Here is a 25,416-nt window from a genome sequence, read left to right on the forward strand (position 1 = left end):
ATTCCAGTACATCATGTACACAGTATGGCCTACAGCAGGGGTGGGCAACTGGCGGCCCGGGGGCCACATGCGGCCGCCACCTTCACTTAATGCGGCCCACATGTTAATATCAGAATACTGATAGGCTATAGTATTGATTTCAGCTGTTACAATTCATAAAGTTACCATAACTATAACTAAATGCATTTGAAATTGAATTAAAAAAAAGGTTACTTTTCAGGTTTCCAATTTTCCAAAAATCAAGTTTTCAATTCAAATAGCAAAAATAGCTCAAAACGCGTCGCATTGCGACGCACTTTTGATGAATTGAACAAGGTGGACCCTCTTGTAAACAAGTGTAATGCTTAATTGGGTCGTCCACTAGTCACAGTTAACAGTCTTTGTATTGAGTTTGTGCTTGAAATGTACTGTAATTTTGGAAACTGTTAATAAATATTTCAATCAATCAAGCGTTTTGAGCTTTTTTTGCAACGACAGTAATATGCACTGTGGCCCCTCTGGAGTGAGTGTGGAAATATATTGACCCTCGCCATCGTCAAAAAGTTGCCCATCCCTGGCCTACAGGGTGATGCCGTGTGCACTGTGCACCACCACCATCCTCCCATCCTTCCATGCATCATCTGAGAGGATGCACGTAACAGCAGATATAGGAACGTGACTGAAGTCAAACACACACACTTCCTGTCTGTGTTAAAGCAACACTGGTACTGAAAGTGATGTAACATGAACTCATTCAATAGAACTGCAAACTCATGTCTTTAATGTCAACTCTATGCTCGACACAACATGCAACATTACGTCTGTCTGTCCGTCTGTGGACATCTTGTCAAGTGAACTGCAACAGACTCTATAGTCTACCGTTTACATTTCATTTGACAAGATGTCCACTTCATTCATCTGCATCTCGTGTGGATGATCATGTTTGTATTTTGATAAATCCCGAATGAATGACAGTTTAGAAAACAGACCCAACTTGATATTCATTCATAAAACAATGATACAACTATGAACAAATAGTAAAAAGCACATTAAAACAAAGTATACGTTATGTGTTAGCCTACGTCGTGAATGTTTTAATGAAATTTGAATACCTCATGATGACTCGCTTTCCGTTGACGTTCACCTTGTCCAGGGTCAGTTTGGTGGACAGAGACATGGTGGCTGGTCACTTATAGGTCAGTATTAGTTGGAAAAACGGTTGAAATGGTGGTCTTCTGCTGAGCTGATCCTGCGTGGGTTCCTCCAACAGAATGAACTGACCTCCACCCGGCTGGGAGGTACACCGCAGGGGGCGGGCCTTACAGGCTCAAGCCCCCCCGCTGATTGGCGGAGAGAGAGTGGGTGGGGACCGGGTGATTGACGCAGACGTGCAGCCATTGGCTGGGTTTGGTGTCATTTATTGGAAAAAAAGCACATGGGGTATTTTTTTATGCCTTGAACTTGATAAGAAGCATTTTCAACCTTGGTGTATAATCTACTATTGGACTATTGGAGCCACCTACTGGTTGGAAAGTAGTGTTGCCTGAAACTCACTATATGAGTTACAGTTCACTTTATTATCATTAGACATAATCTTTAATAAAAAGAAACCTTCAAAAAAATAAACTTATAATACATTTATTGTAATTGTTATTATTGCAATTTCCCCGCGTCTTACTTATATTATCAGAGACAGTCTTATGGAAAGGTACTTATAATGTGATTTAGAGCATGTTGTGTAGGCAGATGTTCATGTGTTAAATTACCTGGCATCCTGCATCGACACCATAGAAATATAGTTTCAATGTACCGTACAGATTATTTATTTCTTAGATTGTAAATAATTAGACTGATGCTAGGACAGTTCCTCTTTGTTTATCTGTTATTACGGCACTACACTGCCTCTTAATTCGCATTCTGTGCAAGTATGTTAAACTTCAACAAAGTAAATTGTTGTTAGACATCTGCATTACTTAATTTACAAGAAGTCTACACAATTAGAGAATGTAGACAAATTGTTAATTTTGTATCAATGTTTGCCTGTAAATCTCTCTTGTGAACAAAATCTTATCCAATGATAACAAAATAATGAGGCTAAATGTCATCAAAATTTGATCGGACCACCATTTAACCCATTTAGGCATGACCTCAAAATTAAAAAAAAATCTTCTAAATCCTCCAGTTTTCTGAAATAAATATTTTCACGATTTTTCAAAAATAGCAGACCTACAAGTTCATAGCGCGCCACATACAAGTTCATAGCGCGCCACATACAAGTTCATAGCGCGCCACTCGGTGGCGCGCTATGAGCTTGTAGATCTGCTATTTTTCAATAGCTAAATTATAACAATGTTTAAAACACCAAAAGGGGTTCCCGCCCAAAATGGGTTTAATGGTGGTTCCGTGGCTCAAATGCTGAATAAATAATGGGCCTTGATATGAAGAGGGTTAAAAACCACGGATGTAAACAGTGCAAATAAAACAAATTAAATGCTAAAATAAAGAAAACAATAAAATGCTAAAAACAAGGTAGGCTATACAGTGAACCTAACATCTGTGCATGGATAATGCAAGTTAACGGCAGTGTGAAAACTCAGTTCTTCAGACACGGAATCTACTTGATCACATAACAGGATTACCAGATGTAAAGTGACCCTGGGACTATAAACAGTATAGCGCTCCACTCCTTGTATGACTTCTTGGTGCCCATGTTGTGATGGATGATAGTTATACAGATGTGATGTTGTTTTGTTCAGACTTGATTGATTGAAGTGTTTATTAACAGTTTGCAGAATGGGTACATTTCTTTGACAGATGTTGGGTTCCACCAGATGTTGGGTTCCATGCACTTCCCATGTGAAGTGCATCTTGTCTTCTGCCACCAGACCTGAATGAGTCCTTGAGGGGGTTCCAGGTGGTCCCCGGCTAAATGATGAAGAGATGGTAACCAAATGGACCCTTATACTGTCCTTGAGGGGGTTCCAGGTGGTCCCCGGCTAAATGATGAAGAGATGGTAACCAAATGGACCCTTATACTGTCCTTGAGGGGGTTCCAGGTGGTCCCCAGCTAAATGATGGAGATGGAAACCAAATGGACCCTTATACTGTCCTTGAGGGGGTTCCAGGTGGTCCCCAGCTAAATGGAGATGGTAACCAAATGGACCCTTATACTGTCCTTGAGGGGGTTCCAGGTGGTCCCCAGCAAAATGATGGGAGATGGAAACCAAATGGACCCTTATACTGTCCTTGAGGGGGTTCCAGGCGGTCCCCAGCTAAATGTTGGGAGAGTTGGAAACCAAATGGACCCTTATACTGTCCTTGAGGGGGTTCCAGGCGGTCCCCAGCTAAATGTTGGGAGAGTTGGAAACCAAATGGACCCTTATACTGTCCTTGAGGGGGTTCCAGGTGGTCCCCAGCTAAATGTTGGGAGAGTTGGAAACCAAATGGACCCTTATACTGTCCTTGAGGGGGTTCCAGGCGGTCCCCAGCTAAATGATGGGAGAGTTGGAAACCAAATGGACCCTTATACTGTCCTTGAGGGGGTTCCAGGTGGTCCCCAGCTAAATGATGGAGAGATGGAAACCAAATGGACCCTTATACTGTCCTTGAGGGGGTTCCAGGTGGTCCCCAGCTAAATGATGGGAGAGTTGGAAACCAAATGGACCCTTATACTGTCCTTGAGGGGGTTCCAGGTGGTCCCCAGCTAAATGATGGAGAGATGGAAACCAAATGGACCCTTATACTGTCCTTGAGGGGGTTCCAGGTGGTCCCCAGCTAAATGTTGGGAGAGTTGGAAACCAAATGGACCCTTATACTGTCCTTGAGGGGGTTCCAGGTGGTCCCCAGCTAAATGTTGGGAGAGTTGGAAACCAAATGGACCCTTATACTGTCCTTGAGGGGGTTCCAGGTGGTCCCCAGCTAAATGATGGGAGAGTTGGAAACCAAATGGACCCTTATACTGTCCTTGAGGGGGTTCCAGGTGGTCCCCAGCTAAATGATGGGAGAGTTGGAAACCAAATGGACCCTTATACTGTCCTTGAGGGGGTTCCAGGTGGTCCCCAGCTAAATGATGGGAGAGTTGGAAACCAAATGGACCCTTATACTGTCCTTGAGGGGGTTCCAGGTGGTCCCCAGCTAAATGATGGAGAGATGGAAACCAAATGGACCCTTATACTGTCCTTGAGGGGGTTCCAGGTGGTCCCCAGCTAAATGATGGAGAGATGGAAACCAAATGGACCCTTATACTGTCCTTGAGGGGGTTCCAGGTGGTCCCCATGCAGCTAAATGATGAAGAGCTGGAAACCAAATGAACCCTTGTAGAATGTATAACTCCTGAGAGCGTAAAATGATTAGGGTCCATTTGGTTTCATTTTACGCTCTCAAGAGTTACATCTGCATTGCATAAGTTAATTTACAAGAAGTCTACACAATTAGACAATGTCAAATAATTAATATTTTGATAGTGTCCGTTATCTCTCCTAATGGTATACCAACATCAACACAGCATGGAATTGTCGACTAAATCGTTTCCAACAACTAAATATTTCTTTAGTTTTAGGTCTGAGGTTAGATCTAATGGATGGATTCTAATTGAATGGTGGTCCGGGGCTCATAATGCCAATTGAATAGTGGGCCTCTACATGAAAAATGTTGAAAAAATCCCATGAAATTCCCGATAGAAAAGCAATCTAGAAATGTGTGCAGGACTGCATGTTTCTAGATCTGCTTTTTTTCCCCTTCCTATATTAGAATTTAAATCCAGAATTGTTAATTTTGCTAATTTGTATTTAATTTCAAATGCATTTAGTTATACTTATGTTAACTAGTATTAACATTTTAATACTAAGCTAAGCTACTTATAGACTCGGGTCATGTTTGCATGTTTGGAATTGTAACAGCTGAAATCAATAATATCAGTATTATGACATTAACCTGAGGGCCGCATTAAGTGAAGGTGGGGGCCGCATGTAGCCCCTAATTGGTTGAAATTTGGCCACTCACCTCAACATGTATTTTCTGTTCATCAACCAATTTAGACCCGACGTCAAAACAAAAAAAAAAAGTCTTCTAAATCCTGACAGTTTTCTGACCTCATGTTTCTATATATATATATATATCAGTGGTGCTCAATATTTCATGTCAAGGACACAAACATTATATGTATTTGGCTGCGGACCCCCATCTCAAAATATGTTGTTCCAAAAACCTACACGCGTGAATTTGAAGTCACACAAAGAAGAGAGAAGTTAAGTCACAGAAACCGTCGACTATGCTGCCTTCTTTGACTTCAAACTTCAATGTATGAATATGTTATGCAAGTACTAGTCTCTGCGATGGGCTGCTCTCTTGAGTACAAACGTACGTGTGCCGTAACGTGTAGATCGCATTCTACGAGTGCAGCCCGTTACTGGGTTGCAATTACCTCTCGGTCAGAACATACAACTGTACCTTTAAACCCATTCTGGACGGGAACGCCTTCGTGTTTCAATCATTATGTTGTACTTTAGCTATTGAAAAATAGCAGATCTACAAGCTCGTAGCGCCGCGCTACGAGCTTGTAGATCTGCTATTTCTTTGAAAAATCTTGAAAATGTGGCGCAAATCTTTGAATATATATTTTTTCAGAGCAAACGTTTTTTATCTCAAATCTTTGCTCCTGGGGGGGGGGGGGGGGGGGGGGGGGGGGGGGGGGGGTCCCTGGAACAACATATTTTCAGATGGGGTCCAAATACAAATAATTCTGGAGGTCCTTGACATGAAAAAGGTTGAACACAAACATGAGGTTTTTCAGACAACTCTTGGGACCTAGAAGCCTTTTTTTTCTCCTCATTCCAAAATGGGTTAATCAGGACTGGATAATTACAACACCCTGGCCAATTTCAACACGAGAAGCAAACCTCTCAACTCTCAATTAAAGTTTAATTTATTATGATACAGTTTAACATGACATTCTTCTGTACAAGCACAATGTTTTAGATTCTAAAACATGACAGTAAGGTGTTTAGAGAGGACGACAGCAGGCGGGGTCTTCATCACTACTCCTCCTCCTCCTCGCTCTCGGCCTGTCTCCAGGGTTTGGGCATGAGTGTACCGATCGGGGAGAGGTTCCACGTGATGCCAGCCTGCGTAATCACCTGCAAATCACACACACACACACACACACACACACACACACACACACACACACACACACACACACACACACACACACACACACAATACATCCAATAATCAATCAATAATCAATAATAATCAATAATCGTATCAAACAATACATCCATAACATAATCAATAATCCAATCAAACAATACATTCATTAACCCATTTAGGCCTGACGTTGAAATAAAAAAAAAATCTTCCAAATCGTCCAGTTTTCTGAAATAAATATTTTCACGATTTAAAAAAAAAATAGCAGACCTACAAGCTCGTAGCGCGCCACTCTGTGGCACGCTATGAGCTTGTAGGTCTGCTATTTTTCAATAGCTAAAGCATAACATAATGCTAACACCAAAAGGGGTTCCCGCCCAGAATGGGTTAAGATAATCAATAAAAACGCTCCACACGTCCCAGACTATTCTTCCTTCTGGCTCGGAAACTATGGAATGAACTTCCCGTTGCACTCAGAACCACAGACTCACTCCCAATATTCCGCCGTAGTCTGAAGGAAAAAAAACCCACCTCTTCAGACTCCATCTTGGCCCGTAGTTCTTGCCCTAGACTCTACAGCCTTACAGGCATATGCAAAGGCTCAACTTAATGTAATTTAGATTTATAATTTAGCATTTTATGTAAACGTAGCACTCTATAATGTATACTCATAGCTGCACTGCACAGATAATGTACTGTTAGACAGATATTAGGTTCTTAGCTTGCTTATGATTCTATTTCTATGTATTTTATGTATTACCTTGTATTGTTCCTGCTTACTGTAAATCGCTCTGGATTAAGAGCATCTGATAAATGCCTAAATTGTAATATTTTTTAACAAGAACCTTTATTAACAGGAGCTTGTGAGTTGTGACTAAATACCAAAATGCATTCTTTGGATCCATTGGAAGGTTCTCCTACCTAGCTGTTGGACACACAAGGTTACCACCAACAATCTGTGTGCGGATCCCCATTTGAAAAGATATGCCAGGGACCCCCATAAGAGAAGATCTTTACAGCTCTAGCAGTGATTCTCAACACGTTTAATTTCAAGGACCCCCCCAGTTTGACATCCATTAGTCTACGGACCCCCATTTAATGATATCTAGGACCCCCAATTTATATTGTAAAATCAATGCTAATTTAACTCCGAGAGTGTACAAATGGATTTGGTTCCATTTGTACACTCCGAGTTACTGACCCATGGAGACCCCCTGGAACTCCCTCAAGGACCCCTGGGGGTCCCCGGACCCCACTTTGGGAACCACTGGTCTACCATACAGATGGACAACATTACATTTTATTAATTAAAAAAAAAAAAAGCTTTACATAGTGCAACTTTAACCAATAACCAATACAGGACGGAAACCCCTTTGTGTTTTAAGCATCATGTTTACTTTAGCTATTGAAAAATAGCACATCTACAAGCTCATAGCGCGGCACTCGGTGGCCCTGGAACAACATATTTTCAGATGGGGGTCGGAGGCCAAATACATATCTTTTTGGGGGTCCTTGACATGAAAATGTTTGGGAACCACCGACATAGAAACAGAAATAAACAAACTGTCATGATTTAGAAGATATTTGGGTCAAAATGTGAACTCACATAACTCCAGACAGACACACAGAACACAAGTCCTCCAGCCATCAGCGCGTTGCCATACTTGGTGTGGAAGTTAGGGGGCGCTGAGGAGCAGTGCCTCGCCTGCCGCACAGCCTGACCTGAAAACACACAACCACACAATTATCAAACCTATTTCAACCAAAGCAGATATATGGTGAACTGCCAGCAATTCACCAAATTCACACAGCTGCCATTTTGCTATTAACCCATTCTGGGCAGGAACACCTTCTGGTATTTTCAGACAAGTTTTCAGCCAAAATTTAAAATATATATAAATTTATTTTTTGGCCTTTTTCCCTCTATCTTTCCCTATATTAGGATGCTGAGGTGTTCTCCTGCAACAGCCCTCTCCCAGCCCTCTCCCTTTGGCCCCCTCTGGCTGAATGCACTGTTTATATCCTCTACAGTTTACTAGTCGGGACGGATTTACACTTTTAGCCAATTGCAGCACGAGGCTGTGACGTTGTGTTCAACCCAGCAGTATTATAATGAAAACGCGATGCGATTTCATTGCCATGTATAATATTATCCCCATATCTTAGTTTCACCATTGTTCATGTGAAATAGTATGTTTATGATTTAATATGTAAGCCTATTGAAATTATGAGAATCGCTACAGTATGTATAGCGCATGGTTGGGTGGTCCGGCCGGCTTGAAGCATGCATTCAACCCGTGCTTGCCAACGGTGACAAGCCGTCGCGGATCATCATAGTGATTTTTCTTCATTGCAATGAATAACCGTGGACAGAGTAGTTCACATGAACGATGCTGTAGTGGCTGGGGCATGAGGGGCAATATGTTTTATATACGATTACAAATAAAAGAGAATTGAATTGAATTGAGAGCCAGTGAGTCTCCTCCGCTACTTCCTACTTCCTCATTTGTCCATAGCGCGGCACCGATGAGCTTGTAGGTCCGCTATTTTTTTTTTTAAATCGTGAAAATGTGGCACAAATCTTTGAATATATATTCTTTCAGAGCGAACGTTTTTAACTCAAATCATTGCTTCTAAGGGGTACCTACCTACCTGGAATAACATATTTTCAGATGGGGGTCGGCGGCCAATTACATATCATTTCTGGGGGTCCTTGACATGAAATATTGAGCACCACTGATATAGAAACATTTTTTTTTCCAGAAAACTGTCAGGATTTAGAAGACATTTTTTTTAAATTTCAGTCAGGCCTAAATGGGTCAAGTTACCCAGTAACCCATTTCGACCTGAGGCCGATTCTACAAATATCTTCTAAATCCTGTTATCGGAAAAACCCTATGTTTCTGTCAGTGGTGCTCAACCTTTTTCATGTCAAGGACCCCCAGAATTATCTGTATTTGGCCCGCCGACCCCCATCTGAAAGTATGTAGTTCCAGGGACCCACTCCCCCAGATACCATCAACCGTTTTTTGAATTAGGTACTTGTAGAGTGCAGACTAGTGCGTATTTTTTGCAAAAGATTACTTGTATCTTCACTGACTCTACTCATGAGGAATATTAGACCCAGTTCTATCCTAGTTTTCGCTTTTCTTTGTCAACCTGTCAATACAATAAAACTTCAGGACATTATTATTATTACTACTTTGCCAGTATGAGCTACGATCCAAGTTGTCTGCGCGCGCGCACGCACGCGCGCACACGCACACACGCACACACACACACACACACACACACACACACACACACACACACACACACACCAAAAGTTACATTTAACACAATACAGTGCTATTTAACATTAGCCAAACCAATATCACTGCCATTTAAATGCTAGCAGGGCCGTTTATGATGCAAGTTAAACACGTTTTATTTACATTTAAAGTTTGACCCTTTGACCTTTCTAGTTAAAAATAAGAGTTATGTGATGTCAACAGTGAATAGAAGACAATAATCCAGGCTGGTCTAGTAGGTCTACACAACTTGTCATAAAATATAAAATAGATGAAGAACAGATTTGCAACCAAAACAAACATGAAATGAAAGGTGCAAGAGTCAAGACAAAACTAATCTAATATGTAATACTAGTGTCAATGCAATGAAGCTAGCAGAACGTACGTGGTTTTTTAACGTAAATCATTAATGTTGGCCAAACTGTCCCATAATAGTCACAACACAGTTATAAATTAATATAGGAATACTGGTCATCATTAGGATTACATGACCTCAAACGCATTGATTGATTGATTACAGTACATTTCAAGCACAACTCAATACAAAACTGTTAACTGTGGACGACACCATAAAGCATTACACTTGTTTACAATAGGGTCCACCATGCATGTTCAATTCATCATAACATTTAGAGACGTACAAAGAAATACACACTTCTACATTATATGCAAACGAATTAAATATAATTTAATGTCGTTTTAGAATGATTACATTAAGAGTTAAGACTATTATGACTTTAAGTGTGACCCGTGTCAGGTGAAGGGGTCACAAAGCTACACATTAATAAAAATGCACCGGGTTGTCTGAGGACAACACTGACAGATATGACTGACTGCTAAAGTACACTCCATGTTATAGTTACTGTCCAACGTCAACAGATACGTCCACCCATTAACTAAACAATACATTAACTCGTGGATTCAGTAAAAGCATTTAAATGCGTGTTATTTATGTATTGTCTTCAGACAGTAGTCTGTTTGTTTGGAGGAGGAGGAGGAGGAGGAGGAGGCTAAAAGTGCTAGCCTGGTGCTAACAGCTGCTAGCCGGGTGCTAACAGCCAGGTCAGTGTTTGTATGGAGGAGGAGGCTAACAGTGCTAGCCGGGTGCCAACAGTGCTAGCCGGGTGCCAACAGTGCTAGCCGGGTGCTAACCGCCAGGTCACGAGGAGACAGACAGGCTGTTATTGGAGGTTATATTTGATATAATAATAAAACATGACAGGCATTAAAACCAGAACAATGTGTAAACTGGTCTTGTGAAGTAACGGCTGCGTGTTTCTCACCAGAAAGGTTCCCTGCAACTTTGACCAGACGGAACATGATGAGAGAGAGAGATGGATGGTGTTGTTACCCTTGAACAATACAATATGGCCGACAGGAAATACGTACAATTCAATTCAATTCAAATGAGCTTTATTGGCATGAGAAACATACGTTTACATCAATCCCAAAGCACCAGGGCTCCTTGAGGGAGTTCCAGGGGGTCCCCAGCTAAATGATAATTTGGAACCAAATATACCAGTGGTTCCCAAAGTGGGGTCCGGGGACCCCCAGGGGTACTTGAGGGAGTTCCAGGGGGGACCCAGCTAAATGATAATTTGGATAGACCCTTATGGGTCTGTAACTCATGTACAAATCTTTATGTTTTTATATATTTTAATTGTTTTTCTTTGTGATGCGAAATGCAAGGAATTGTTCCTGCTTTATTGGCATATTCGAAATAAACATGACAAACAAACAAGACTATGATGAACGATGAAGCCATTAACAGTGAAAGCTCGTGTTTTATCTTCAAATCTGCTCCAGAGTCTATTCAGATCTGTCGTTCAGTTCACAGTTTGACAGTAAAATGTATAATTCATGTTTTACAACGTTTTAACGTTGAGCATTACACACATTCACGCCACACAATTATTGTCATGTGTAATTCCGGAAAGCGCCACTTGGGGGCAGTAAAAACTGACCTTTGTACTTTTTTTCTTTTGCATTTTATCTATCATTTTAATTTAGGTTAATTGATTGATTGATATATGTATTAACAGTTTGCAGAATTACAGTACATTTCAAGCACAAACTCAATACAAAGACTGTTAACTGTGAGTGGACGACCCAATTAAGCATTACACTTGTTTACAAGAGGGTCCACCATGTTCAATTCATCAAAACATTTAGAGATGTACAAATAGACACTTCTATATAATCAAAGAACAGAACAGGAAATCATCATAGGAGGTAAAAAGGGAAAATAAACATATACAGTGAGGGGAAAAAGGGGAGGGTGGTGGGGGGGGACTCAGATTTTACGGGGGCCAGTTTCGAATTGCAGCCGTCTGTAGGTGCCCTTTGAGAGCGGTTTTGAAGGAGTCAAGGGATTCACAGTCAAGATGATTCTGAGCCACTTGATCGCACCACGGTTTAAATTATGTAACCGCGACAGCCCTACTGTCGCCTCACAGCTAGAAGGTCCTGGGGGCGTGTTCCCCTCCTCCGCGTCATCAGTGCCCATACCCGAGGCGGGGTTGGCGAAAGGGCCCTTCTGTGTGGAGTTTGCATGTTCTCCCCGTGTCCCCTAGGGTAGGTACCCTCCCCGTGTCCCCTAGGGTAGGTACCCTCACATGTTCTCCCCGTGTCCCCTATGGTAGGTACCCTCCCCGTGTCCCCTAGGGTAGGTACCCTTACATGTTCTCCCCATGTCCCCTAGGGTAGGTACCCTCCCCGTGTCCCCTAGGGTAGGTACCCTCACATGTTCTCCCCGTGTCCTCACATGTTCTCCCCGTGTCCCCTAGGGTAGGTACCGTCACATGTTCTCCACATGTCCCCTAGGGTAGGTACCCTCACATGTTCTCCCCATGTCCCCTAGGGTAGGTACCCTCCCTGTGTCCCCTAGGGTAGGTACCCTCACATGTTCTCCCCGTGTCCCCTAGGGTAGGTACCCTCACATGTTCTCCACATGTCCCCTAGGGTAGGTACCCTCACATGTTCTCCCGGTGTCCCCTAGGGTAGGTACCCTCCCCGTGTCCCCTAGTAGGTACCCTCACATGTTCTCCCCGTGTCCCCTAGGGTAGGTACCCTCACATGTTCTCCCCGTGTCCCCTAGGATAGGTACCCTTACAAGGGGAGGTAGTTTAGAGTCTAATAAAAATAAAGTAGATGTTTAATAACCTAGTTATTACACATTGGCTATGCAATAAAAACGTCATGAATTAATTAAAAACAAATGATGAGAAGCCACAATAATTAGAATCGCAACAACAACTGGCTCCATTATAAGATTTATTTATCAATTGTATCAAAATATCACACAATACAATGACATTTATAGTTGAATGGATGTAAAATGCATGTTTAATTCTGGAATGTTCAAAACTGTTGGATCTTGTCTGTTTCAATCCAACAAAGAATGTTGAATTACGGTACAATCTGAACTTTAACCTCTAAACGTTCAGTCTGAGATTATCAACCACGAACAATCAATTATTCACATGAACAACAATTAAAACTAATAAACAACAATCAACATCATTGTTCATTTGAACAATAATTAAACTCTCAAGAGCAGCGTTTCTATCCAACCCATTTTCTTTTACCAACTTGGACAATAACAACAAGAATGTATTCTGCAAATAACGGCCATCAGTGAAACGTGATCCTATCATGTCGGATGATGCATCTTTTTAAAAGGTTAATATTAAACGAGACCATACAAAGCATCATATATGTATAAAACCAGAGTGTAGAGTAGGAGAGTAGCGACACGCTATGGGCTATAGTTCCAAACATTGGAACTATTGGTTCCAAACATTGGAACTATTGGTTGGAACTATCCCATTGAGACAAAGCGGGGTGCTATGGGCTATAGTTCCAAACATTGGAACTATTGGTTGGAACTATCCCATTGAGACAAAGCGGGGTGCTATGGGCTATAGTTCCAAACATTGCTCCTATGGCTGGAACTATCCCATTGAGACAAAGCGGGTGCCAATGGGCTATAGTTCCAAACATTGGAACTATCCCATTGAGACAAAGCGGTGACTATGGGCTATAGTTCCAAACATTGGAACTATCCCATTGAGACAAAGAGGGTGCCAATGGGCTATAGTTCCAAACATTGCTCCTATTGGCTGGAACTATCCCATTGAGACAAAGCGGGTGCCTATGGGCTATAGTTCCACACATTGCTCCTATGGCTGGAACTATCCCATTGAGATAGAATGAGCACTTCCGCATTCCATTGTTACAATGGGAGTCAACGCTAGTGTCGCCACTCTCTTACTACATTACTCTGTATAAAACAAAGTTGACTATGTAAGGAACACCGGTGTACTTGAATCTGTCGTATAATATTTTAGGGCCCGGCACTTGCAAATATCCTCACAGGACAGTTAATGTGTTTGTTCACCAACCGGGTTGTCGTGGAAACATCACATCAATTACCTCAAATCATTTTTTAAACTAAATGCATGAAATATAGAGTGTCGCAGTCCCGCCCCCTCGAGAGACCCGGAAAAGAAATCATTTTCCTCATAGACTTTTCAAAAAGTATTTATTTAAAGACGTTTACGCCGCGGACAAAGCCAACTCGAGTTGTGACACATCATGACAACAAACACAATGTTTTTCGCTGATCAAATAATTTGTAAGAAGAAAAACAAAACAAAAAGTGTTTTTCTTCTTACAAATTATTTGATCGGCCCAAAACATTGTGTTTACTGTCATTTGTCGTCACAACTCGAGTTGTCTTTGTCCGCGGCGTAAACGTCTTTATATAAATACTTTTTGAAATGGAGGAAAATGAACGGGGGATTCACTTCTGGGTCTCGGGAGGGGGCGGGAATGCGACGCTCTATAGCCCGGACCTTTAGGTAAAGTGTTGCCCATTGTTCACCATTTACAGTGACATGAACCGTTCGACCAAACACACATTTAACAACAACAACGGCCCTTGAGGAGGGGTACGTTCCAGAGAGGGTCCCAGCTAAATGATTGATAGTTGGCAACCAAATGGACCCCGAACAGGTCTGTAGAACTCTCAAAAGTTAAATGAACATTGAGGTCTTTACAGTGTAGACTGGGGGGGGGGGGGGGGGGGGGGTCCCAGAGATACTGGGTGTGGGGGAGGGGGTCCTTGAAATGCAAAAGGCAGAGAATGACTGACTGTTGGACTCATTCATCAACCAGCCTGCGCGCCTCTGTGTGTGATGCCAATTTGACGTGTGTGTGTGTGTGTGTGTGTGTGTGTGTGTGTACAGTGTGCGTGTTGTCACAGTGACATTATGGTCCGATAAGGGCTCTCTCTCTCTCTCTCTCTCTCTCTTTCAATAAGGCAGATTGGTTAATTGAGTCGCCCTGTGTCTCGTGCCAAAAAAACATCCATCGACAAGCTCGGCTGTTCTCGGCGCGAGACGGCGTAGCAGATAATTAAACGTTCCAGACGCCAGCTGGTCCACTGTGCGTGAAGTACACACAACTACGCAGAACTACACAACTACACAACTACCGGCTGAATTATGGTCGTCGGTTGGAAGACAAATAGAATGCACTTTATGAATGAGCAGCTTCGCCCCAGTTCACCCTAAAAATGACTTATTTCCTATGGATTACACACCCCCATGAAGCCTTCAATTCATGGAGATTTGTTTTTTTGTTTAAGCAAATCTTTTGACGACTGTCGGGAGTAAAGAGTATAGTCATTTCTTTTTCATACCAGCACCTAAATAAATTGTCCGTGCTGCTCCAGCTTCTACAACTGTTGTCCTTGTTCCTGTGATGCACCGGACGAGCCGCTACGGGCCTGAGGCACGTTGTAGGTACATTCCCTCTGTTCTGAGGTCTCCTGCCTACAGAGTCTCCTATTGAGCGATGACCCGGTCATCAAATTATTGGCACAGGAATGCAACAGACATGTCCATAGACTGAATTATAGACAGTGAGGTGTGTGTAAAACAGATAGAAAATAAATCATTGTCTGGGTCAACTACTGCTGTAGCATGGTGCACACACACACACACACACACACACACAGAAAGGCATTATCAGGTATATCGGAGTAAGGCGTGCGTGTGTGTGTGCGTGTGTGTCGTGTGCGTGCGTGCGTGCGTGCGTGCACGTTGCGAGGGTGCTGGTTTTACTCCGTCTTCTTCTCCTGCCTGTCCTTGAGGTCCTCGTCATCGGTGTATTCTATGGGCTCCTCCCCCGGCTTCAGCAGCTTGCCCACGTAGTCGTACTTCTCTGTGAGAGAGACAGAGACGCAACGTTACAAATAAATACTTCTCTGGGTCACAAAGAGACAGCGACACAGTTCAATAAATACTTCTGTGTCACAAAGAGACAGAGACACAGTTCAATAAATACTTCTGTGTCACAAAGAGACAGAGACACAGTTCAATAAATACTGCTGTGTCACAAAGAGACAATAAAGTCCCGCACAGGCAGTGTTGTTTTCGTCGACTACCTTTTTCCACTGATAAAAAACTAAGCTATGGTGACTAAAACTAAGACTAAATATACTGACGATTTCGTCAACAAATAAAAACTAGACTAAAATGTTAGGAAGGGACTAGTAGACAAGAGATCCAGTACAAGTCATTTTACACTTGGTTGTATGCTGGAAATAGCCATGGATTTTATAATGGTTGAGAGGCGTAGGTAGGTCTTCTACCCTCTCAGCCATTATAAATATTATACCTCATAAAACTATTAAATTCACAAAAGTAGCTACGCTTTGCGCCACCAGAGCGAGCCACATCACATCCTTGTTTTGCTCGCCAAGTATAGGCTATGTGACAGGAGAATAGCGCTTGATGTCTTTAGGGGGCTGCCTGGAGCCACACATGCACAGTCATATGAGTGCGGGCGGTGCTTACACGCCCGCAACGGCCAGCGTGTGTAAGGCAATCAAGTGCTCCCCTTCCCCAGTTCCCTGAAGGTGTGGATTATTGTGGATTTTACAACGGTAACCAGCCAATCAGAATCAAGTATTGGGACTAACCGTTTTTAGAAAAAACAGTTTTAGACAGATGTCTAATAGCTGACTATTTCTCAGTGTGTTCATAAAAACATCTCCACAATCACATGTAGACCAAGTACAGTGTGTCTAAATCAGGAGGCCTCAGTATTTCACCGTTCTGCATCTTTCAACACTTTGTGATGTTGCAGAAGAGGAAATGAGCGCAGAGCGTCGTGCCACAGTGGTGCTCAATGAGCGCAGGGCGTCGTGCCAGTAGTGGTGCTCAAACTATTCAGAGAGAATGTGTCTCGTCTTCCCAGGATCCAAAAAAATAGCCGATCTACAAGCTCACAACGCGTCGCCTCTCAGACCCAAAATATAGAATAGCCTATTTTGTAATTGTCGGATAACATTTTGCTGTATCCTATCCACAATTCCATGCTGAATTTGATGTTGGTACCATGAGGAGAGACAACAGGCAAACGTAGCCAAATTATTTCGGGGGTCCTCCAGATTATTTTCTGAATTATTATTATTATTATTTTTACTCAGTTAAATAGGCCTAATAGAGGATATGTGCATAAAGTGAGTGGCAAATCGAGTTTGTGTGGATGTATGGGCTGTCAATCAGATAGGACTTTTCTGATTGGATGTATGGGCTGTCAATCAGATAGGACTTTTCTGATTGGATGTATGGGGCTGTCAATCAGATAGGACTTTTCTGTGTGGATGTATGGGCTGTCAATCAGATAGGACTTTTCTGTGTGGATGTATGGGGCTGGGAATATCTTTCACGAGAATATATTTTTGGGAGAACCCCCTCTCTAATCAATGGATATATATATATATATATTTTTTGTTAAAAGGAATTCTTTAGAAAGAAAGACATTTTTTTTTTTTTTTTATGATTTCGAAAACACAGGACATGATGTTAGACAGACAGACAGACAGACAGACAGACAGACAGACAGACAGACAGACAGACAGACAGACAGACAGACAGACAGACAGGACGTACGGGTGAACTGCGTCTCCCATTCGCTCAGGCCGTCTTGCTGCATGGCGTTGAGGTCAGAGAGGTCATCGTGTGAGTCCTTCAGAGCGTCCTGCTCCAAACAGAAGGTCGCCAGACCCCTGGAGGCGTCCCGCCCTGCAAAGACCCCGTAGGGGCCCTCTGGAACACACACACACACACACACACACAGATTAAAATCTAAAACGCAGTTAATAGTTAAGGGACGCAATAAAACAACGACCTCTGCATCCACGGGATGCACTACTGTAATACAGTATCGACTACAGATCGTATTATGCTTGTTATTGTATTTTCTGCTTTTTTGTTGTGTATTGTTGTGAAGTGCACAGAGACCCCTTGGGGTGATGTTGCAATATAAATAAAAATAAACTGAAACTGATATGTGGGCATGCCTGACACAGAACTCCATATATAGGAATGAAAGGGACACAGAGAGACACACACAGAAAGCTTGTAGATCTGCAAATCTTTGAATATTTAATCTTGTTCAAGGCAGTTTCTCTACTTTGGGTTTCTTTTTGTTTTTACAAAGTCTCATATCTTCTTCAAATATGTTCCAATTTCAATAAACAATACGTCATATGAAAGCTTACATTCTGTAGTTTCATAATATGTAAGAAAATCACACCCGTGTGAACTGAGTGGTGTAAGGTCTGTCTGACGTAATGAAATCATGTCTGACGTAATGAAATCACACCCGGGTGTGATTTCATTACCTGGCTTTGTTTGTGCAGAAAAAATGAGCATGGTTGCTATGTTCACCCTGTTCACCCGGGTGTGATTTCATTACGTCATTACAACAGGGTGAACATAGCAACCATGCTCATTTTTTCTGCACAAAAAAGCCAGTTGTAGGAGTGGTTTACACCACTCAAAAACTGAAAAATGACCATGGCCCCTTGTGCTTTCAGAGCAAACGTTTTGAACTTGAATCTTAGCTTCTGGGGGGAGGGGGGGGGTCCTTGGAACAACATATTTTCAGATGGGGGTCCGCGGCCAAATGCACATAGTTCTGGGGGTCCTTCGTAGGAAGTGTAGCTCAGTCTCGACATGTAAAAAGGTTGAGCACACCACTGACACAAACATTTTTTAATCAGAAAACTTCTAGGATTCAGAAAACATTTTCTTTTTTATAATCGGCCTCAGTCTTAAATGGGTTAAAAGTCACGTGTGATAAGAGTGTGCCTCCTATTTCCATATTTTAACTTGTTTCTATTTTATTTTTGTATTATTATTATTGTTGTAAATGAACGACCTACTTTTGACGCTTTTGAATCCTGAAAAGTAAATGTTTTAACCCGACCAAGAGACGATAATAATAATAATTAATAATAAGAATATAGCTTAAATATAGTTTGTCTTGGCGTTTATTGGACCATAAGGGAGGGCGTGCTCCACAGAGGAATGTTAGGAATGGGTTTTTTTCTATGCCTCATGTCATCATCATGTCTGATAACAAACTGGCTGGTTCTGCTTTCTGCTGCTCGGGTCTGAACTTTGAACTTTCCCCTTCACTGTGGCCTGAACACACACGCCATCCATTCACTGCTAGAGAGGCAGCGTACACTGTTCTTAAGCATAATGTTATACTTTAGCCGTTGAAAAATAGCAGATCTACAAGCTTGTAGCGCGGCACCGAGTGCCGCGCTACGAGCTTGTAGATCTGCTATATTTTTTTTTGGGACAAATCGTGGAAAATGTGGCCCAAATCTTTGAACATATATATATTCTTTCAGAGCGAAAGTTTTTTAATTCAAATCTTTGCGTCTGCGAGGGTCCCTGAAACAACATATTTTCAAGATGGGGGTCGGCGGCCAATAGAGGGTATGCGTGTGACATCATCATCAAACCAGGAAGTTATGCAGGAACGCCTACTGAGTGGCAAAAAACTACTTTCAGGCCTTGACAGCCCATACATCCACACAGAAAAGTAATATCTGATTGCATTAAACAACATTAAACGATGTTGCTTTGCCACTCGATTTGCCACTCGATGTGCCATTCACTTTAAGCATGCGCATACTCTCTATTACATATATTTTGTGGGGGTCCTTGACATGAAATAGTTTGAAAACCACCGATATAAAAACATAGGGTTTTTCAGAAAACTGTCATGATTTAGAAGACATTTGTGGAATCTTTGGACATCTACATTTTATAGACCCAATTCTAGTCTTCTTAAATCCTATCTGTGGTTCTCAAACTACTTCATGTCAAGAATCCCCAGAATGATGTGTATTTGGAACGCCTAGAATTATATGTATTTGGAACGCCTAGAATTATATGTATTCGGAACCCCTAGAATTATATGTATTTGGAACGCCTAGAATTATATGTATTTGGAACGCCTAGAATTATATGTATTCGGAACCCCTAGAATTATATGTATTTTAGAATTATATGTATTTGGAACCCCTAGAATTGTATGTATTTGGCTGCCGACCTCCATCTGAAAATATTTAGTTCCAGGGACCTCCCAGAAGTAAAGATTTGAGTTAATATGTTTGCTGGGAATGAATATCAAAGATCACAATAAATAAATAAATAAAATAGCAGATCTACAAGCTCGTAGCACGGCACTCTCCGTAGCCGCGCTACAGAGATTTGGGAGATGGGGGCTGGTGGCCAAATACATGTATATCATTTTTGGGGGTCCTTGACATGGAAATGGTGTTTTTCAGAAAACTGTCAGGATTTAGAAGAGATTTGTAGAATCAGCCTCAGGTTAAAATAAATCGACCTGCGTCGCTTTTTATGTTCCAAGTAATCTCCCGTGAACAGATTGATTCAGAGCTGCGAGGCACTGTTTTGACTCTTCCTTCTTTTTTTGACGATGGGTTCCCAGATTGGTTTCTAAGAGACCTTGAAACATGAAAGAGCTCTTGTTCCAAAAGGAGGATGACCGTCCTTCTCCAGATAGAATTAACTAAATGTTCTCTAAAGGTGGCCTTACACTAGCCGATTTTTTTCAATCTGAAATCTGATAGCACCACACACTACAGGATAATCGGAGCGGGGCAGAGCAAATATCAAACATTCTTGATGTTGATCGGGCCGATCCCGATCGTGCTTTGAGCGGTCGGGCATTTTTGACGCTCGGGGGGGTGCCCACCCCCCCGAGCGTCAAAAATGCCCGATTATCGGCTAGTGTAAGGCCACCTTAAGTCAGTGGTTCTCAAGGTGGGGCCCCCCGGGGACCCCCGGGCTAACCAATGTGTGAACCAGTTTGAGTTAAAAACATTCAGCAAACTTTTTTTTTATGTTTGTTTTTGTGGCTTTCGCCTTTTTTATTTTTTTTTATAGAGGGATAGACAGTAAGTAGACTGATAGGAAATGTGGAGAGAGATGGGGGGGTGACATGCAGTAAAGGCCGGTCGGGATCAGGAGTCGAACCCGCGGCACACTGCCAGACTGGATTACCAGCCAGGGTGCCTGGACCACTGAGCCACGGCCCAGGCCTGGACCACTGAGCCACGGCCCAGGCACCAGCAAACAATTGTAACTCAAATAGGTTCACACCAAATAGGTACTCAATAGGTATTAGCTGCAGGGGGAGGGGGGGTCCCTGAAACAACACGTCGGGTCGGTGGCCGAATGAAATAGTTCCACTGAACCACTGACCACTAGAAACAGAAAAATGTCAGGATTTAGAAGACATTTTATAGAATCTGGTCTCAGGTCTAAAAAGTGTTACTATGATATGTTATTGTAATCAAAGTGCTTGTGGATGGATGGATGGAGGTACCTGGTCCGTAGAACTTCTTCCCCCGGGTCACGTCGAACACCTTCCCGTTGACCGCCATGAGGATGCGAGGGTTCTGGGTCCCGTCGTACGGACGCAGGTCCGGCAGGCTGAAATCCCTCTTCTTCATCTTGGGGAGGGGAGGCTCCTGGTCCCCCTCTAGAAGGCCCGAGGGCTGGTCCCCTCGGAAGATCTATAGAAAATATATGATTATAACCTGGTCCCCCTCTAGGAGGCCCGAGGGCTGGTCCCCTCGGAAGATCTGTAGAAAATATATGATTATAACCTGGTCCCCCTCTAGGAGGCCCGAGGGCTAGTCCCCTCGGAAGATCTATAGAAAATATGATTATAACCTGGTCCCCCTCTAGGAGGCCCGAGGGCTAGTCCCCTCGGAAGATCTGTAGAAAATATATGATTATAACCTGGTCCCCCTCTAGGAGGCCCGAGGGCTAGTCCCCTCGGAAGATCTGTAGAAAATATATGATTATAACCTAATCCTCTAGAAGGCCCGAGGGCTGGTCCCCTCGGAAGATCTGACCAGGAGAACATATATGATAATAACCTGGTCCCCCTCTAGGAGGCCCGAGGGCTAGTCCCCTCGGAAGATCTATAGAAACATTATGATTATAACCTAATCCTCTAGAAGGCCCGAGGGCTGGTCCCCTCGGAAGATCTGACCAGAAGAACATATATGATAATAACCTGGTCCTCCTCTAGGAGGCCCGAGGGCTAGTCCCCTCGGAAGATCTATAGAAACATTATGATTATAACCTAATCCTCTAGAAGGCCCGAGGGCTGGTCCCCTCGGAAGATCTGACCAGAACATATATGATAATAACCTGGTCCCCCTCTAGGAGGCCCGAGGGCTAGTCCCCTCGGAAGATCTATAGAAACATTATGATTATAACCTAATCCTCTAGAAGGCCCGAGGGCTGGTCCCCTCGGAAGATCTGACCAGAAGAACATATATGATTATAACCTGGTCCCCCTCTAGGAGGCCCAAAGGGCTGGTCCCCTCGGAAGATCTATAGAAAATATATGATTATAACCTAATCCTCTAGGAGGCCCGAGGGCTGGTCCCCTCGGAAGATCTATAGAAAATATATGATTATAACCTGGTCCCCCTTTAGGAGGCCCGAGGGCTAGTCCCCTCGGAAGATCTATAGAAAATATATGATTATAACCTGGTCCCCCTTTAGGAGGCCCGAGGGCTGGTCCCCTCGGAAGATCTATAGAAAATATAGGAATCCCATTTGGTGTTTTAAGCATTATGTTATACTTTGGAAAACTCGTGAAAATGTGGCGCAAATCTTTGAATATATATTCGACGTCAGGCCTAAATGGGTTAAAGGGTGTTCAATAGCACTGATTTTTTTTAAATCACACCCGTGTGATTTAAAGATTTTAGTGAGGGGCGCTCTTATAATCATACATCATCTCATTCCGGCCAATCACAATTTGCATCCTCACTTGTCTCTTTAATGTTTGTGTTTACACTATATGTTTGTGTACACAAAGCTGGACATAGGACAAAATATATATAAATAAAATGTAGCTGGTTTCTGTCCGACAGCGACGACTATTAAAGTATTATTAAAGTACTATTTTCCACCGATGAGAACTAAATAAAAGCTAAGCTATCATGCCTACAAATATCACTAAATATTTGAGCAACAAATAAAGAGTACTAGACTAAAATGTTATGGAGGGTCATGCTCCAAAAATAGCCAATCTACAAGCTCACAACGCATCACAGCTTGTAGGTCTGCTATTATCAGCACACAGCTAATTATAAATCAGGCATTACGGCACCATCAGGTCCTGCCACAATACATTTTAGTCGGGCGGCGGTGGCTCAGTGGCTGGATGGGAACCGCAAGGTTGCCGGTTCGAACCCTGTGGGCTCCCCCAGAGTTAGTGTCGAAGTGTGCTTGAGCAAGACTCTGAACCCCTAATTGCTCCCGATGTGCAGGTTGGTGCCTTGCATGGTTTCCTTCGTCATCGATGTGTGAATGTAAAGTTTACTAAATCTACCATTGATTTAGTCGACTAAAATCTTATAAATGCATAGAATTGTATTCAAAAGACAAAAAACGACATTAAAATGTACTGTTAAAATTAACCCTTCGCCCTACCTCCATGGTCATGCAACCTACTGTATGAGTTGAGCAGGTGACAACTACATCTCCGCTTCTCAAAGTTCACTGATTTGATAAAATGTGCAACACTGCCTGTTTTCCTTGTTATCGAGACCTGAACATGTATTTTCTGTTTACTAAAGAGCTGGAGAGACCGCTTTTGCTAAACAAACAAACATAGCAATGATTACTGTCACAATATAGAGCTATTTAACACTGTTACTGAACACACTCTATAGCAATGATTACTGTCACAATATAGAGCTATTTAACACTGTTACTGAACACACTCTATAGCAATGATTACTGTCACAATATAGAGCTATTTAACACTGTTACTGCACACACTCTATAGCAATGATTACTGTCACAATATAGAGCTATTTAACACTGTTACTGCACACACTCTATAGCAATGATTACTGTCACAATATAGAGCTATTTAATAACACCGTTACTGCACACACTCTATAGCAATGATTACTGTCACAATATAGAGCTATTTAACACTGTTACTGAACACACTCTATAGCAATGATTACTGTCACAATATAGAGCTATGTAACACTGTTACTGAACACACTCTATAGCAATGATTACTGTCACAACATAGAGCTATTTAACACTGTTACTGAAAACACTCTATAGCAATGATTACTGTCACAATATAGAGCTATTTAACACTGTTACTGAACACACACTATAGCAATGATTACTGTCACAATATAGAGCTATTTAACACTGTTACTGAACACACTCTATAGCAATGATTACTGTCACAATATAGAGCTATTTAACACTGTTACTGAACACACACTCTATAGCAATGATTACTGTCACAATATAGAGCTATTTAACACTGTTACTGAACACACTCTATAGCAATGACTAATGTCAATAACACACTTATTTCAACATGGGGGGAAATCACTTTGGACAACTTTAAATTAATTCTAACAAAAAACTAAACTAAAGAAGGAAACCGACATAATATAAGTTATAACTCACTCAACTGAGATGGAAAACACAAAGTCTAAAAAATAAATACAAATCCGTTTAAAACTGTGACTGTCTTCATATAGAAACACACACATAATAAAAAATGCCAGCAGTAAAGACTGAAGTCTAATGGAGAAGTACTGTGTACACACACACACACAGCCTTTTTAACTTAGTTATTAACTTTGACGATTATATAAATGAAATCAATTAGAGTTTAAATTAAAGTCAAACCGACCTTGTAGAGCAGAAAGAGACACAGGGCCAGCAGGCTGAGGTTGAGAGGAGAGGTGAAGATCTCCGTGAGAACAGAAGAACTTTGCTCCACCGCTGCTGCCTCTTCCTCTGCCATCATGTCCGCCATGTTGTTGTGACTGCTGTGTTGTGCTGCTGCTGCTGCTGCTGCTGCTGCTCTGCTGCCTGGTGACGTCACCACGCGCTCCGCCAATGTCGTTGTGTTGCTGCTGCTGCTGCTCTGCTGCCTACTGACGTCACTCACCAGCGTGCAAAGCGTGCGTGCATGCTCGTTGTCCTTATTATATTATTACTGTAGGTGGCAGTGTTGACCCAAAAAAATGATGGGGTATTCAACGATTTTTCAGTACTAAAAGTGGTTCCCAAAGTGGGGTTACGGGGACCCCTGTCCTCTATAGGGGTCCTTGAGGGCTAAATGATCGTTTGGAACCAAATGGACCCTTATGGGTCTGTAACACTCAGAGAGTGTACAAATGGAACCCATTTCTGCACTCTCACAGTTACGTTAACATTGATTTTACACAATATAAATTGGGGGTCCCAGAGGTAGAAATGTCATTAAATGGGGGGTCCGTAGGCTAATGCATGTCAAACTGGGCGTCCTTGAAATTAAACAGGTTGAGAATCACTGCTAGAGCCGTAAAAGTATTTTCCTATGGGGGTCCCTGGGCCATATATTGTCTAATGGGGGTCTGCGGGCTGATATGTGTCAATTTAGGGGTCCTTGACATGAAAAAGTTTTGGAACAACTGGTGTAAAGCACTGGGTCCCAATCTTTTTCATGTCAAGCTCAAGGACCCCTAAATTGACACTAATTAGCCCGCGGACCCCCATTAGAAAAGACATGCCAGGGACCAGTGATTCTCAACGAACCCGTTTAATTC

The 25,416-nt window shown here is 42.4% G+C and overlaps 3 protein-coding genes across 4 annotated transcripts in view; all 3 read right to left on the bottom strand.

Annotated features, from left to right (window-relative positions):
• The window catches only part of pgk1 (phosphoglycerate kinase 1), a 28,921-nt gene extending 27,666 nt beyond the window's left edge, over nucleotides 1-1,255 (bottom strand). The window contains exon 1 of the mRNA XM_079510402.1: nucleotides 1,092-1,255. Coding sequence (XP_079366528.1) covers nucleotides 1,092-1,156 — 65 coding nt within the window. The 5' untranslated portion in view covers nucleotides 1,157-1,255. The remainder of the gene's footprint in view (nucleotides 1-1,091) is intronic.
• A 4,624-nt stretch (nucleotides 1,256-5,879) lies between these two features.
• Nucleotides 5,880-10,852, bottom strand: cox7b (cytochrome c oxidase subunit 7B). Its single transcript, XM_079510002.1, has 3 exons — nucleotides 10,700-10,852; nucleotides 7,733-7,848; nucleotides 5,880-6,113 (listed from the first exon to the last, which is right to left on the bottom strand). Exons 1-3 carry the CDS (start codon nucleotides 10,734-10,736, stop codon nucleotides 6,015-6,017), a joined length of 252 nt encoding a protein of 83 aa, XP_079366128.1. The 5' UTR covers nucleotides 10,737-10,852; the 3' UTR covers nucleotides 5,880-6,014.
• Nucleotides 10,853-12,675: 1,823 nt separating this feature from the next.
• Nucleotides 12,676-24,672, bottom strand: pgrmc1 (progesterone receptor membrane component 1). 2 transcript variants are annotated; one of them, XM_079510405.1, is made up of 5 exons: nucleotides 24,516-24,672; nucleotides 21,358-21,402; nucleotides 21,144-21,288; nucleotides 17,381-17,536; nucleotides 12,676-15,644 (listed from the first exon to the last, which is right to left on the bottom strand). In XM_079510405.1, the coding sequence occupies exons 1-5, from the start codon at nucleotides 24,639-24,641 to the stop codon at nucleotides 15,541-15,543; spliced, it is 576 nt and encodes a 191-aa protein (XP_079366531.1). In that variant the 5' UTR covers nucleotides 24,642-24,672; the 3' UTR covers nucleotides 12,676-15,540. The 2 variants fall into 2 exon arrangements, with proteins under 2 accessions (XP_079366531.1, XP_079366530.1); XM_079510404.1 differs by lacking the exon at nucleotides 21,358-21,402 and having other exon boundaries at nucleotides 21,144-21,333.
• Between the last annotated feature and the right edge of the window lie 744 nt (nucleotides 24,673-25,416).

The sequence above is a fragment of the Electrona antarctica genome, assembly GCF_951216825.1.
Source record: "Electrona antarctica genome assembly, chromosome: 9".
NCBI classification, from domain to species: domain Eukaryota; kingdom Metazoa; phylum Chordata; class Actinopteri; order Myctophiformes; family Myctophidae; genus Electrona; species Electrona antarctica.